General features: G+C 41.8%; 1 protein-coding gene across 1 annotated transcript; it reads right to left on the bottom strand.

Moving 5' to 3' along the window:
• Window positions 1-3738: 3738 nt before the first annotated feature.
• cdcp2 (CUB domain containing protein 2) lies at window positions 3739-16842 on the bottom strand. The gene is made up of 6 exons (XM_061979820.1): window positions 16776-16842; window positions 10200-10547; window positions 9786-10127; window positions 7069-7425; window positions 4121-4299; window positions 3739-4047 (listed from the first exon to the last, which is right to left on the bottom strand). Exons 1-6 carry the CDS (start codon window positions 16840-16842, stop codon window positions 3739-3741), a joined length of 1602 nt encoding a protein of 533 aa, XP_061835804.1.
• Between the last annotated feature and the right edge of the window lie 400 nt (window positions 16843-17242).

Below are 17242 nucleotides of genomic sequence, written 5' to 3' on the forward strand. Positions count from 1 at the left end.
GGACTCTCACACTATTATGTTAGATCCACTATGGACTGGACTCTCACACTATTATGTTAGATCCACTCTGGACTGGACTCTCACACTATTATGTTAGATCCACTATGGACTGGACTCACACTATTATGTTAGATCCACTATGGACTGGACTCTCACACTATTATGTTAGATCCACTATGGACTGGACTCTCACACTATTATGTTAGATCCACTTTGGACTGGACTCTCACAATATTATGTTAGATCCACTCTGGACTGGACTCTCACACTATTATGTTAGATCCACTATGGACTGGACTCTCACACTATTATGTTAGATCCACTCTGGACTGGACTCTCACACTGTTATGTTAGATCCACTATGGACTGGACTCTCACACTATTATGTTAGATCCACTATGGACTGGACTCTCACACTATTATGTTAGATCCACTATGGACTGGACTCTCACACTATTATGTTAGATCCACTATGGACTGGACTCTCACACTATTATGTTAGATCCACTATGGACTGGACTCTCACACTATTATGTTAGATCCACTCTGGACTGGACTCTCACACTATTATGTTAGATCCACTATGGACTGGACTCTCACACTATTATGTTAGATCCACTCTGGACTGGACTCTCACTATTATGTTAGATCCACTATGGACTGGACTCTCACACTATAATGTTAGATCCACTCTGGACTGGACTCTCACAATATTATGTTAGATCCACTCTGGACTGGACTCTCACACTATTATGTTAGATCCACTTTGGACTGGACTCTCACAATATTATGCTAGATCCACTATGGACTGGACTCTCACACTATTATGTTAGATCCACTCTGGACTGGACTCTCGCACTATTATGTTAGATCCACTCTGGACTGGACTCTCGCACTATTATGTTAGATCCACTATGGACTGGACTCTCACATTATTATGTTAGATCCACTCTGGACTGGACTCTCACACTCTTATGTAGATCCACTCTGGACTGGACTCTCACAATATTATGCTAGATCCACTATGGACTGGACTCTCACACTATTATGTTAAGATCCACTATGGACTGGACTCTCACTATTATGTTGGATCCACTATGGACTGGACTCTCACTATTATGTTAGATCCACTCTGGACTGGACTCTCGCACTATTATGTTAGATCCACTATGGACTGGACTCTCACACTATTATGTTAGATCCACTATGGACTGGACTCTTACGCTATTATGTTAGATCAGTGGTTCTTAACCTTGTTGGAGGTACCGAACCCCACCAGTTTCATATGCGCATTCACCGAACCCTTCTTTAGTGAAAAATAAAATGTTTTTTTTTTTTAATTCAAGAAAAAGTCGTATGTTTTTTTACTGGTTTACAAAATGAACCGTGCATGAACATCACCTTGTTCAAAGAACAAAACCAACACAGTGCATGAACTCACAACAAATTACACGCCTTACACACATTACCATGAATTTATTAACATGGACCCCGACTTAAACAAGTTGAAAAACTTATTCGGGTGTTACCATTTAGTGGTCAATTGTACAGAATATGTACTGTACTGTGTAAACTGTACTGTTTCATATAATGTATTCTCTTCCTTTGCAATCTGCTAGTAAAAGTTTCAATCAATCAATCAAAAAACATGCAAATCAGATGGAAAATTAGAGGGAACATTGTTCGGGGGTATTCATAATACGCCGATAGGGAGAAGTTTTTATTTACACGATAAGTCGGATGTGTCTATACCTCCGTGGCGGAGGCTCCGCCGAACCCCTGAGGCCGACTCACCGAACCCCTAGGGTTCGATCGAACCCTGGTTAAGAACCACTGTGTTATATCCACTATAGACTGGACTCTCACAATATTATGTTAGATCCACTATGGACTGGACTCTCACACTATTATGTTAGATCCACTCTGGACTGGACTCTCACACTATTATGTTAGATCCACTATGGACTGGACTCTCACACTATTATGTTAGATCCACTCTGGACTAAACTCTCACTATTATGTTAGATCCACTATGGACTGGACTCTCACAATATTAGGTTAGATCCACTCTGGACTAGACTCTCACACTATTATGTTAGATCCACTCTGGACTGGACTCTCACATTCTTATTTTAGATCCACTCTGGACTGGACTCTCACACTATTATGTTAGATCCACTATGGACTGGACTCTCACAATATTATGTTAGATCCACTATGGACTGAACTCTCACTATTATGTTAGATCCACTACGGACTGGATTCTCACACTATTATGTTAGATCCATTCTGGACTGGACTCTCACACTCTTATGTTAGATCCACTATGGACTGGACTCTCACACTATTATGTTAGATCCACTTTGTACTGGACTCTCACACTATTATGTTAGATCCACTATGGACTGGACTCTCACACTATTATGTTAGATCCACTCTGGACTGGACTCTCACACTATTATGTTAGATCCACCTTGGACTGGACTCTCACACTATTATGTTAGATCCACTATGGACTGGACTCACACTATTATGTTAGATCCACTATGGACTGGACTCTCACACTATTATGTTAGATCCACTCTGGACTGGACTCTCACACTCTTATGTTAGATCCACTATGGACTGGACTCTCACAATATTATGTTAGATCCACTATGGACTGAACTCTCACTATTATGTTAGATCCACTACGGACTGGATTCTCACACTATTATGTTAGATCCATTCAAGACTGGACTCTCACACTCTTATGTTAGATCCACTATGGACTGGACTCTCACACTATTATGTTAGATCCACTTTGTACTGAACTCTCACACTATTATGTTTGATCCACTATGGACTGGACTCTCACACTATTATGTTAGATCCACTCTGGACTGGACTCTCACACTATTATGTTAGATCCACTCTGGACTGGACTCACACTATTATGCTAGATCCACTCTGGACTGGACTCTCACACTATTATGTTAGATCCACTCTGGACTGGACTCTCACACTCTTATGTTAGATCCACTTTGGACTGGACTCTCACACTATTATGTTAGATCCACTCTGGACTGGACTCACACTATTATGCTAGATCCACTATGGACTGGACTCTCACAATATTATGCTAGATCCACTCGACGTCCATTGCACCGGTCGCCCAGGGCGGGGGGGTCTCCACATCTGCGATACCCTCCAAGGTTTCTCATTGTCGTCCCATTGGGTTGAGTTTTTCCTTGCCCTGATGTGGGATCTGAGCCGAGGATGTCGTTGTGGCTTGTGCAGCCCTTTGAGACACTCTTGATTTCGGGCTATATAAGTAAACTTTGATTGACTGAGTCTCTAGGTATTCACATAACTAGTAACACCTGTGGCTGTAGGCAACATCCTGATTTGTATGAACTCCACCAGATGGCAGTAGCCGCGCTAAAAAGTACGAGTGGTCCGCGTCTGCTGCACTTTAGAACATTGCTGAAGTTCTTATGCACTCCAAGTCACGCAATTGTAAATAATTAATTGGAGTACATAAACACTGTCTATATAAATTAAGGACTTACTTTAGTTCCTAATTAGAAGATGTCTAGTGGGATACATTATGGTTGTCTGCAGCCAAGCATCTGCTGTATTGTTTTAAAGCATACAGATCTTGTACTGGATGCCGTGAGTGTACCTAATGGTGTGGCCTATAGATGTGTGTTTTAACCAATTGCTGGATGTCAGGTGGTAGACATCGTGGTGTACCTGTTAAAGGAGCACCAACCAGACGATGGCTATCACCATGAGAATGACGGCCAACACGCAGATGCTGATGAAGACAACGTCGCTGAGGTCGTGGGGCTCGGCGTGCGGGCGGCTGGCGTGCCCCCCGCCGCCGCCGGCGTCGCCGTGCAGGGCCCGCTGCTCCAGGCGTCGCTCCTCGGCCGAGACAATAGAGGCAGACGCCACCTTCTTCATGGCGTCGCACTGCACTTTGTACTCCTGCACGTTGTGCTCGTCTCCGTCCGAGAAGTCGATGTAGAGCTTGTTCACCAGCATGGTGACGTTGCGGTGTTTCTGCAAGGCGGACGCACTCCGAGGTCATTCTCCGTCACCAGCAATTTGACCGTCGTCTCGACGGGGGTGTCACCTGACTGGCGGTGCCGCAGTTGACGAACTGCGCGAGGATCTTGTAGGAGGTGGCGGTCAGCTGGGCGGTGCAGGAGGGGTTGCCCAGGTAGATGCGCTCTCGGTCCAGCTGGGGCAGCGACTGCTGGGGTATCAGGATGGTGAACTCTGACCTGGTGCAGCTCACGTTCACAGGCACAACTTTCGGAGGGGGACACACACACACACACACTTAACTGGACACATCATCAGTTACACTGCAAAAAGTCAGTGTTCAAAAACACGAAAAAAATACAAAAATGAGGGGTATTTTATTTGAACTAAGCAAAATGATCTGCCAATAGAACAAGAAAATTCGGCTTGTCAAGACTTTCCAAAACAAGTAAAATTAGCTAACCTCAATGAACCCAAAAATACCTTAAAATAAGTATATTCTCACTAATAACAAGTGCACTTTTCTTGGTGCAAAAACAAAATGAGACCTTTTTGCTCAATATACTGAAAAATATACTTAAATGAAGTAAATGCTAGTGCCATTATCTTGACATAATGATATGCGCTCGGCATTACATTTCTTGGAACCAGCAAACTTATACTAAAAACTAATGTATTGTTCTTAATGGAAAGGCAACAAGGCAAGCGCTTGTTACTCTCGGAGTCTCCTAGCCGCTCAGGCAAATCATATGGTCCAAAAATGCATTTTTCCATGGATAACATGACATCATCGCGCCAAGTGCGTGCTCTTTCAGTCAATTAGTGCGCATATATACAGCCCGGCCCCCGGCCAAAATTTTAATTTTGAAGAATTTATCTGAATGTGCATGAACTATTTCTGTTCAAAATTGTTAGAAATGTTAAATGTTTAAATATTAACTGTCAGTTTACTGTACTGTGCCAACTGTACTACTATATGAGTACCTATTTTCTATTGTTTCATTGAAAATATTACACTAGGTGTGGCAAAATTATTCTCTGCATTTGCTTGATTCCCCTTCGGGGTGATGGACAGCTGGCAGCGCTTCATAGCAGCAGTCAACCTCCAGGGTCCCAACTCCCCCCACCCCTTCTGTTGCGAGTTGTCGTGATTAAATGTAACATGTTTACGTGTGCATGGCATGGAGGTTTTTTCCCACTCCAGATTAGGCCCCTTTAGGAGCCCAGTCTGGATTGTATTTTTTTACTCATCTTCTTCCCCAGCGTTTTACCTTTTTCCTACCTTTTACGGGGCGCCTGGTGGCGACCCATCAGCGTTCATGTTCTGTAACCCTGCACACTGTTTGTTTGTCTAATCTTGAACGGGTTTGTGCTGAAAACATAGTTTTGTTGTACTTGTTGCAATGACAATAAAGACCTATCCCATACTTGCCAACCCTCCCGGATTTTCCGGGAGACTCCCGAAATTCAGCGCCTCTCCCGAAAACCTCCCGGGACAAATTTTCTCCTGAAAATCTCCCGAAATTCAGGCGGACTCAGGTCCTCCACAATATAAAAAAGCGTACCTGCCCAATGACGTTATAACTGTAGAATGATGGAGGGCGAGTTCTTGGTTTCTTATGTGGGTTTATTGTTAGGCAGTTTCATTAACGTCCTCCCAGCGCGACAACAACACACAACGACAGCAGTCACTTTTTTGTATACCGTAAAGCAGTTTGTCTGCCGTAAACAGCAATGTTGTGACACTCTTAAACAGGACAATACTGCCATCTAGTGCATTTGATGAAAGCACTTTTGTGCGTGCCACACAGCAATGCATCATCAGAGAGGGTTAAGCATGGTTAGAAAAATAGTGACAGAGAATAGAACAAGGATGGACAATTCAACCCTTAACTCAACAATGAGTAGATGAGTGTTATGTGTGTGTATATGTGTGTAAATAAATGAACACTGAAATTCAAGTATTTATTTTATATATATATATATATATATATAATAAAATATATATATAATAAAATAAATATATATATATATATATATATATATATCTAGAATTCACTGAAAGTCAAGTATTTCTTATATATATATATATATATATATATATATATATATATATATATATATATATATATATATATATATATATATATATATATATATATATATATATATATATATGATATACTTGACTTGGTGAATTCTAGCTGTAAATATACCCCTCCCCTTTTAGCCACGCCCCCATCCCACCCCGACCACGCCCACCCCCACCTCCCGAAATCGGAGGTCTCAAGGTTGGCAAGTATGACCTATCCTATCCTATCCTATCCTATCACCCTTGATAACCCCCTGGGAGTTGAGGGGAGCAGTGAGCAGCAGCGGTGGCCGCGCCGGGGAATCATATTTGGTGATTTAACCCCCAATTCCAACCCTTGATGCTGAGTGCCAAGCAGGGAGTTAATGGGTCCCATTTTTATAGTCTTTGGAATGACTCGGCCGGGGTTCGAACTCACAACCTACCGATCTCAGGGCGGACACTCTACCCCCTAGGATGTCATACATTAGCAGTCAAGAGGAGCTTTTGTAACGTTTAACTTGTCTTGAAAAGAGAATCGGTTTGAATCACGAATCGATTCTGAATAGAATCGTCACTCCAAGAATCGGAATCAAATCGTGAGTTGTTATAAATAAATAAATGGGTTATACTTGTATATACATTTTACTACCTTCCAATGTACTCAAAGCGCTTTGACACTATTTCCACATTCATCCATTCACACACCGGTGGTGGGAGCTAAGTGTTACAGAAAACCGGTAATGTGTATGTACAGTATATGCATGAATAAGTGGAATGCTTTGATGGTGGAATGGTTGAATTAGTTGAGAAGTGTGAAACTTGGGAACATTTTTCATTGATTCAGAAAATGTGGAATTCCTGGAAATTTTCTATTCATTTTCATTCATTGTGAAATGAAAAAAAAGGACCACACCTGTAGTATTTCTGGGTATTGGTATACCAAAGATAAATGGGATTTTTACCTCCAAGATAAGACGCCGTGAAGCCTCTGTGCGCCTCATCTCTGTCCGTACTCAACACCACCAGCATCTTGTTGCCCCGGGAGACGAGAGACGGCGGCCTCTCCCCGCCGCACCAGCTCCCCAGCAGCGACGCATCCATCTGCCGGTCCCCGTCGTACACGGCCAACGAGTCGTAGTCGCATTCACCCGTCAAAGTATTGCGGCCCTCCAGGTCCACGACGGGGAAGAAGAGCTTGATGCGGTAACCGGCCGCCAGCGAGATGCTCCAATGGCAGTTGATGTTGTTGGGGTAGATCTCAGGGAAGTGAGGGCTGCTGAAATTACCGCTCACGGCTGACAACACCTGCTGGCATTCACCTGGTGATTAATATATGATAACGATGGTGAAACTGCAGAACAGTGAAAAACAACAACTCTGTGGAAGTTACAATGGCAGTTACTCAACGGAGCCCCAGGGGCTTAATGGAGCCACTAACCTCTTAAACCAGGGATTGTAGGTTGAAATCCCATCTGGATTTAGCAGTTGGACTTTCATCTGGGTTTTAAATTCAATGCAAGTTGCTGTGAAATACGCGATATTGATCAGCAATCTGCAGAATGTCAGCGTCGTTCTTTTTTAGCAGAGTTCTATTTTCATTCCATCACAGGATGTGATAAGTCTCACACAGGATGTCATCTTTTTCCTACTTCCTGTCTTCAATTTGGCACCTTCTCTGCTATCTATTGATCGGTCAGTCAGTCAGTCGGCCTGTCTGTCACTCGTCCATCAAGATTGTCTGTTTTTCCGTTTATTCATGCCTATGTCTGTCTGTCTGTACAACTTTTTTGCCTTTCATTCATCCGTTTGCATGTTAATCTATCTTTCTATCCGTCCATTTGTTTGTCTGTCAGTCATCCACCTTTACTACTCCATCCATGCAGCCGTCTGTCCATCCACCCTTTGTTTGGTCTTTCATCGATCCGTTTGTTAATTTCTTTAAGTCCATGCATCCATATGTATCTGCCTTTCCTTCGTTCTGTCTTCCATCTATCCATTGGGGAATCAGTGTGTCAATCAGTTCATCCGTTCATCCATCTGTCAGTCCGTCTATCCAACTTTGTGCCTTTCTGTCCATGCATTTATTTGTCCATTATGTCTGTTCATCTATCCACCTTTCTGTCTATCCGTCCATCCATTTTCTTGTCTGTCAGTCATCTACCTTCATCTCTCCATCCATGCATTCGTCTGTCTATCCACCCATTGTTCAGTTTTTCGTCCATTGTTTGTTCATTTCTTTATATCCTTCCATCCATACAGTTGTAAATCAATGTGGCTATAAGTTCATACCTTCATCCATCTGCCATCCAGTTTACCCAACTGTCTGTCCATCCATCCATCAGTCCAGCTCTGTTGCTTGGTCTGTCCATCCATTCTTTCAGCAAACACATCTTCCAACCGGCTCTGTAATTCTGTCCATCATCTGTCTTCCTATCTTTCCATCCACTTATCCGTCTATCCATCCATTCATATTTCTTTCAACACTCCATTCATCTTTTTGTGTGTCCTTTCATCATACAAACTTCGGTCTTTCATACATGTATTTTTCTGCCCATCCATCATTTCTGCCCTTCTGTCCGTCCATTAATCCACCTTTCCATCTCTCCATCCATCCATTTGTTTGTCTGTCAGTCAACCATCTCTACCCCTCCATCCATGCAACTGTCACCCCAGTCATCTATCATTGAGTATTTCCTCCATCTGATTGTCCATTTCTCTCCATCCATGCATCCATAGATCTGTTCATCCCTTTATCCATTTGTCAGTCAACTTTCTGTCCGTCCATCCATCCATTGCTTGGTTTAGCCATCCATCTTCTATCATAGACCTATTCATCCATATTTCAGTCAATCCATTCTCCAACCAGCTCTGTATTTCCGTCCATCCATCTGTCTTCCTGTCCCACTCTTTCATCCATCCGTTTGTCCATTTCTCTCCGTCCATACATCCATATCTATTTTCTTTCTGTCTTTCAACCATTTATCCGTAGATCTGTTCATTTGCCCATCTCCATCTCATCTCTCCATCCGTCACCATCATGTATCAGTTAAAGTTAAGTTAAAGTTAAAGTCCGAACGATAGTCACACACACACTTGGTGTGGTGAAATTATCCTCTGCATTTGACCCATCCCCATGTTCACCCCCTGGGAGGTGAGGGGAGGAGTGAGCAGCAGTGGTGGCCCTGCTTGGGAATCATTTGGTGATTTAACCCCCAATTCGAACCCTTGATGATGAGTGCCAAGCAGGAAGGCAATGGGTCCCATTGTCATAGTCTTTGGTATGACTCGGCCGGGGTTTGAACTCACGACCTTCCAGTCTCAGGGCGGACACTCTAACCACAAGGCCACTCAGCAGTCTATCTTTCCTTTCATCCATCCCCTTTGCTTTACCTATCCATCCAGCCATCCATCCAGTTTGCAGTCAATTCATCCTCCAACCAGTTCTGTAGTTCCATCTTTTAATTTCTTACACAATTATGCCCCAAAATTGCTAACACTCTATGCAATGTTATTTTGTCTCACTCTTCCTCTATCTTCTCTCTCTAAATCTAGTCGGTCGAGGCAAATGACCCCTCCCACCCACTTACTCTCGGTTCCTGGATGTGTTTTTCTATTGGGAACAGTTTTGTTGCATATCAGTTGAAATATTATAGATCATTTGACATCCAGGAGGAGTTACCTGAGTAGTAGTAGGCCTTAAAGCCACGGCCAGCGATGTTGAAGTCTGACTTGAAGACCACCATCAGCTGACTGGAGGTGGAGATGGACGTTGGGGGTTTGTCAGCCCCGCAGTAGGTGCCAAGGTGTTGATGGCCGACGCTGGGGCCGTCAAACATTGCCACGTAGTCAAAATTACAGCCCTTGTTGTCTTCCATCTGGAAGTCTAGGAAGACCAAGGTGACCACGCTGCTGTTGGACACCTGGATGAACCAAGTGCAGTCTGCGTTGTTGCTGTAGTCCTGAGGGTAGCCTGGACTAGAGATCACACCTGATAGGCCGGTGAGGACCCCGCCGCACATATCTATGGACATATAGACCCTCTTTGTTGACTCATTTAACCCAATTTATTTTGATAACGCTAGTATGCGGTCACCTTTCCTGTAGCCAACGCTGAAGCCCTTGTGGACGACGTGGCGGTCCGAGTGGAAGATGATCGACATGACGTTCCAGGACGAGGTGAACGGAGGAGGGGCGCCGTCTCCGCAGAAGGTGCCGAGCAGGTTGCCCTCGTCGCCGGGGACGCCGTTGTAGATCTTGACGTGGTCGTAGGCACAACCGGCGTGGAATTCCAGCTCAAAGTGGTGGAAGTTGAGCAGCACAGAGGAACCTTCCGGAACCACGATGAGCCAGGAACAGTCAATGTTGTACGGGTAGAGGCCTGGGAAGTTTGGGCTAGAGAGGTTGCCAGAGGGTGCAGAGAGGATGCCGCCACATTTGACTCCTTAAGAGTGACAAAAACACCATTGTCATTATATTAAGTACACTTTTATGCAAGCGATTTTACATATTTCATTTTGCAGTGCCATTTACAAAAATACATTTAGATACAGTACATCCATCCTGTCATTTTCTACCGCTTGTCCCTCTCAGGGTCGCAGGGGTGCAGGAGCCTATCCCCGCTGCACTCGGGTGGAAGGCAGGGTACACCCTGGACAAGTCGCCACCTCATCACAGGGCCAACACAGATAGACAGACAACATTCACACTCACATTCACACACTAGGGACCATTTAGTTTTGCCAATCAACCTATCCCCAGGTGCATGTCTTTGGAGGTGGAAGGAAGCCGGAGAAAACCCACGCAGTCACGGGAAGAACATGCAAACTCCACACAGAAAAACCCAGAGCCCGGAAATCGGACTCAGGACCTTCGTATTGTGAGGCAAGAGTGCTAACCCTTCTTCCACCGTGCTGCGTAGATACAGTACAGTGTACACTAAATAAAACATACTTGCCAACCTTGAGACCTCCGATTTCGGGAGGTGGGGTGGTGTGGGCGTGGTCGGGGTGGGACGGGGGCGTGATTTGGGGCGTGGCTAAAAGGGGAGGAGTATATTTACAGCTAGAATTCACCAAGTCAAGTATTTCATATATATATATATATATATATATATATATATATATATATATATATATATATATATATATATATATATATATATATATATATATATAAGAAATACTTGACGTTCAGTGAATTCTAGCTATATATATATATATATATATATATATATATATATATATATATATATATATATATATATATATTGCCGTAAACATATATATATTGCCGTAAACAGCAATGTTGTGACACTTTTAAACAGGACAATACTGCCATCTACTGTACATGCATATGTGACCCACCCATAATGTGTCACATTTTTGTGTTGATTTATTTATTTTATTTTGTGGTTTGAATTCGTTTTTGGAGCTGTCATTCCACATTTATCAGTAGGGGGCAGTAGGGCGTTTCTTCCCAATTGAATGCTATCACCTGCAGACCGGAAGTGTCTTGTCATTCTGATGAGAGCGACCAGTCTGTGAACAATTGAAACGTCCTGTGTGCTTTTTCCTCCTGTATAACAGGTTAGTTTTGGTGAATCAACTCACTGAATAATATCCATGTGATCTTTATAAGTTTAAGTACACATTCTGATGGTGGAGCCTAACTCTAAAGTGTTTGTGAGTTGTAGTTTGTATTTGTGAATGAATCCAGTGCACAGCTGTAGTAATCAATACAAAAAGGCGACGTGAGTACGCAATGTTTATATGGGAACTTCTGATCCTAATTCAGACTCCCAAATTAGAGCTCCCGTTTTCTTATTGATTTTATAATGTATATTTGTATAATGTGTGTGTTCTGAAATAGTGACAGAGAATAGAACAAGGATGGACAATTCAACCCTTAACTCAACAATGAGTAGATGAGTGTTATGTGTGTGTATATGTGTAAATAAATGAACACTGAAATTCAAGTATTTCTTTATATATATATATATATATATATATATATATATATATATATATATATATATATATATATAGCTAGAATTCACTGAAAGTCAAGTATTTCTTTTATATATATATATATGTATATATATATATATCTTAACCACGCCCCCAACCACGCCCCCGCCCACACCCCACTCCCCGAAATCGGAGGTCTCAAGGTTGGCAAGTATGCAGTAAGTAAGTATTCCGTGAAAAAATTACTCAAGTTTGGAGTAACTTGTGAGTAACTTCTGATTTATTTAGTAGTTATTTTGATAGTTCTTGGACTGCAATCCTAGTTGGTTCTTGTGTGTGTACATTTGCGTATGTGTGTAAAACCTAAAAATGATCCACAGTACAATGAACTGCAACCACATTTCTCTAGTTGGAAGTGTAATTCTTGCAGGCTGAACTGTGATCATTTCTACGGACACAAATGACACCGCACGATATAAATGTTCTTTATCCTAGTTTATAAGTAAACATTGAACATTTGTGCTGCCTTGTCTGACATCATGTCATGTATTTACGTCAGTACGTGTCTATGCACTAAATTAGTCTGATTTGACAAATAATTCAGTGTCTTGTATTTTTACAGTTTTAGTTTCAATGCTGTATCTCTCATGTGATTGTTGGCCAGACGCAGTGTGCGTCTTGTACACTAGGGGGCGATAGTGGCCATTTCAGCTTGTTTAGCTGTGTGGGAATGTAAATACAGTAAAAGAAGACAATACTACAGCGCTAGTAACATTTAAGCTCTGGATCTTACAGATAAATATAATACAGGATCATCAGAGACGAACAAAAAGATTGTTATTTGAGTGAACTGTTTGACTATTTACTGATTTATTTTTAATTGCTGTTTTTCACATTGTGTAAATCAGGGGTCCCCAAACTACGGCCCACGGGCCAGCGTCCAAAATCCGGCCTGCGGGAAGTCCCATTATAAAAAAATAAAATAAAATATATATATTTAAATGTTTTATTATTATTTTTTTTTAATCTGTCCTTTCTAATCTATTTTCTACCGCTTGTTACTCTCGGTGTCTCCTAGCTGCTCTGGCAAATCATATTGTCTAAAAATGCATTTTCCCATCGATAACATGACATCATCGCGCTCGGAATATATGTATGTATGTATTATATATATAAATATATATAGTCGAGGTCTCTGTGGTTTATACGTCATACAGTGCTTAATACCGGGGTACAGCGCAATATACATTAGGTCAGGAAAAAACACAACGGCTATTTCATCCCTACAAGCCTGTTTCGCAGGTTTTCCTGCTCTTCCGGGGATTTTATATTCTTCAATAAAATCCCCGGAAGAGCAGAGAAATCTCCAAAACAGGTCAGGAAAAAAACACAGAGGCTATTTCATCCCTATCAGCCTGTTTCGCAGGTTTCCCTGCTCTTAAGGGGATTTTATTGATGTATTTATATAAATTTTTTGACTCGGGGGCCGCATTGGGTTAAAAAAATTTGGCGGGGGGCAGGGCTGTACATATATATATATATATATATATATATATATATATATATATATATATATATATATATATATATATATATATATCAATCAATCAATGTTTATTTATACATCCATAAATCACAAGTGTCTCAAAGGGCTGCACAAGCCACAACAACATCCTCGGTACAAAACCCACATAAGGGCAAGGAAAAACTCACCCCAGTGGGACGTCGATGTGAATGACTATGAGAAACCTTGGAGAGGACCGCATATGTGGGTAACCCCCCCCTCTATATATATATATATATATATATATATATATATATATATATATATATATATATATATATATATATACATACTAGAGATGTGCGGATAGGCAATTATTTCATCCGCAACCGCATCAGAAAGTCGTCAACCATCCGCCATCCACCCGATGTAACATTTGATCAGAACCGCACCCGCCCGCACCCGCCCGTTGTTATATATCTAATATAGACGATGCAAGGCATTAGTGAGGTTATAAAGCTTTTGCCTGTTAAAGAAAGGAGACTGATCCAATGCAGCACAGACATTCGCGTGCCACGCTGTCACGACCCAGACGCACACCAGTGCGCAATCATATGGGAGCCGCGCTGAGCGCACCTCCAAGTGCATCTCGCTGCCGGCGACGGCCGGGTATGGGCCCGACGCTCCAGCGCCATCCATTTTCAGGGCTAGTTGATTCGGCAGGTGGGTTGTTACACACTCCTTAGCGGGTTCCGACTTCCATGGCCACCGTCCTGCTGTCTATATCAACCAGGGTGAGCCCCACCCCTTTCGTGAGCGCACTGCGCGCGGAGTGACCCCTGTTACGCGCCCCCGGCCACGGGGGTGGCGGGCAGGTAAGCTGCTTACCTGCTGCGCGTGATGCCGGCCGCGGCGAAGGCGGACGAGGCGGGGTGTCGGTGCGGTGGGCGCGGTGGTGAGCCTGGACGTGCGTCGGGCCCTTCTCGCGGATCGCCTCAGCTACGGCTCCCGGTGGGGCCCTCTCGGGGGAAGGGGCCTCGGTCCCGGACCCCGGCGAGGCGTCCCTTCTCCGCTCCGTAAAAGTGTCCATCTCTTTTTTTTTTTTCTTCTGTTGTGGCATATGCAGCAGGTGCCTGCTCGTTTTTCGTATGTGGGTAACAACATTTAACTATGTATATATATTTCCGAATTGGTTTAACTGCCACCCGCCTGAATCTATTTAAAATCTAATTTTTTTTTATTTCAACCGCCCGACCCGACCCGACCCGACCCGACCCGCGGATAAAATCTAATTTTTTTTAATTTCATCCGCCCGATCCGCGGATAATCCGCGGACTCCGCGGTTGTGCCCGCAAACCGCGCATCTCTAATACATACACATATATACATTGTCTTTATATTCCAGCGAGTTAATCCGTTTTGTCATTTAACATCAATTAACATTGATATTCATCAACATTTAACATTGTCACGTTATCGATGGGAAAATTAATTTTTAGACAATATGATTTGCCTGAGCGGCTAGGAGACACCGAGAGTAACAAGCGGTAGAAAATGGATTAGAAATGAAAGATTAAAAAACAAAACAAAAAAAACAACAACATTTTTTTTTAACTTTGGACTTCCCGTGGGCCGGATTGCTCCGGGGCCGGATCCGGCCCGCGGGCCGTAGGTTGGGGACCCCTGATATATATAATCCCTTGAAAAACAGGGAAACCTTCCGAAACAGGCTGGCAGGGATGAAATAGCCTCTGTGTTTTTTCCTGACCTAACGTATATTCCGCTCTACCCCGGTATTAAGCACTGTATAACAGATAAACCACACAGACCTATAGAAATATATATATATATATATATATATATATATATATATATATATATATATATATATATATATATATATATAAACAATAAGACAATAAACACTTAGGTATTTTTTACATGTGAATACCATAAATACAGTCTATTATACAGCATTATTCACATGTGAATAACATAAATACAGTCTATTATACAGCATTATTTATATGTGAATAATATAAATACAGTCTATTATACAGCATTATTCACATGTGAATAACATAAATACAGTCTATCATACAGCATTATTCACATGTGAATAACATAAATACAGTCTATTATACAGCATTATTCACATGTGAATAATATAAATACAGTCTATTATACAGCATTAGTCACATGTGAATAATATAAATACAGTCTATTATACAGCATTATTCACATGTGAATAATATAAATACAGTCTATTATACAGCATTATTCACATGTGAATAACATAAATACAGTCTATTATACAGCATTATTCACATGTGAACAACATAAATAATAGACTGTATTTATGTTTTTCACATGTGAATATTATACAGCATTATTCACATGTGAACAACATAAATAATAGACTGTATTTATGTTTTTCACATGTGAATAATGCTGTATAATAGACTGTATTTATATTATTCACATGTGAATAATGCTGTATAATAGACTGTATTTATATTATTCACATGTAAAAAATACCTAAATGTTTATTGTCTATTGTAAGCGAACTGTGATGCTGAATTTCCCCCAGGGATCAATAAAGTACTTTCTATTCTATTATATTCTATGGTAATTTGTTATGCATTGTATATATTATATAAAAATATAATATAATACAATAATATAATATATCAGTATATTATTTAATGTATACATAATATGTAAATATTACATATATGTTATATTTTATATTGCTACTATGGTACATTTTTTGTCTACTTAATACCTGCATGATCCTTTCCATCTTTACCCTTTCCATCCCTTGAAACTGAGCTACTGCGGGGAACAATTTCCCTTGTGGATCAATAAAGTTTGTCTAAGTCTTGAAAAAAAAAAAAAAGAAAAAAAAAGAACACGCATGAAATAAAATAAAAGTACAAAAAAATAATATAATAAATTGCCAACAAACCTACTAGGCAAGCATTGTTTGTATGGGACCAGTATCGTTAAACACATCCTTGTTTGTTGTTTCCTTGTCAGCATAAAAACAGAATTTGATTTAGAACATTTAACCTCAGCAGTATCCCGACTCATCTCTTAACTCCAATCTCTGTCCAACGTTGGTCTTAAATATAAGACAGAGCCAAGCCATCAAGCTGGCGGCGGCGCCTCTCCGTTACGATAACAAACGACAGCTCACCTCGTCCCGCCGCGGCCTTGTCGACCAGCAGCAGGAAATGAAGAAGCGAGGCGACCCTGGGACTCATATTATTGTTGATTTAGCCGCAAAACGTATAAAAGAGGCAGCCAAGACGGGCGGCATGACGGCAGCACGAAGCACTTAGCTGTTGAGGGACGCTGCTAAAAAATTAATCGCCCCCCCCCCCCCCCCCCCCCCCCTCTCCCGAGTGGACAAACCTGATCCCCACCTGAGTCTGGCTTTGGCCGCCTACTCCTCCGGCTTCACTAAATTTTAATGAGTGCGATCCTATGAGAGGTGTGTCAGCACGCCGTTTTTTCTAATGGCGGTCACAGCAAGACAGAACGTATGTCAGCAGTGTTATCAATAGCAATACAACATTGCGAGCAGCAGGCGAGATTTTAATTGTGTTGTAACAATACCAATATTTTGGTACCGGTACTAAAATAATTTTCGCTACTTTTCTA

The sequence above is a fragment of the Nerophis lumbriciformis genome, linkage group LG19 (genome assembly GCF_033978685.3).
Source record: "Nerophis lumbriciformis linkage group LG19, RoL_Nlum_v2.1, whole genome shotgun sequence".
NCBI classification, from domain to species: Eukaryota; Metazoa; Chordata; class Actinopteri; order Syngnathiformes; family Syngnathidae; genus Nerophis; species Nerophis lumbriciformis.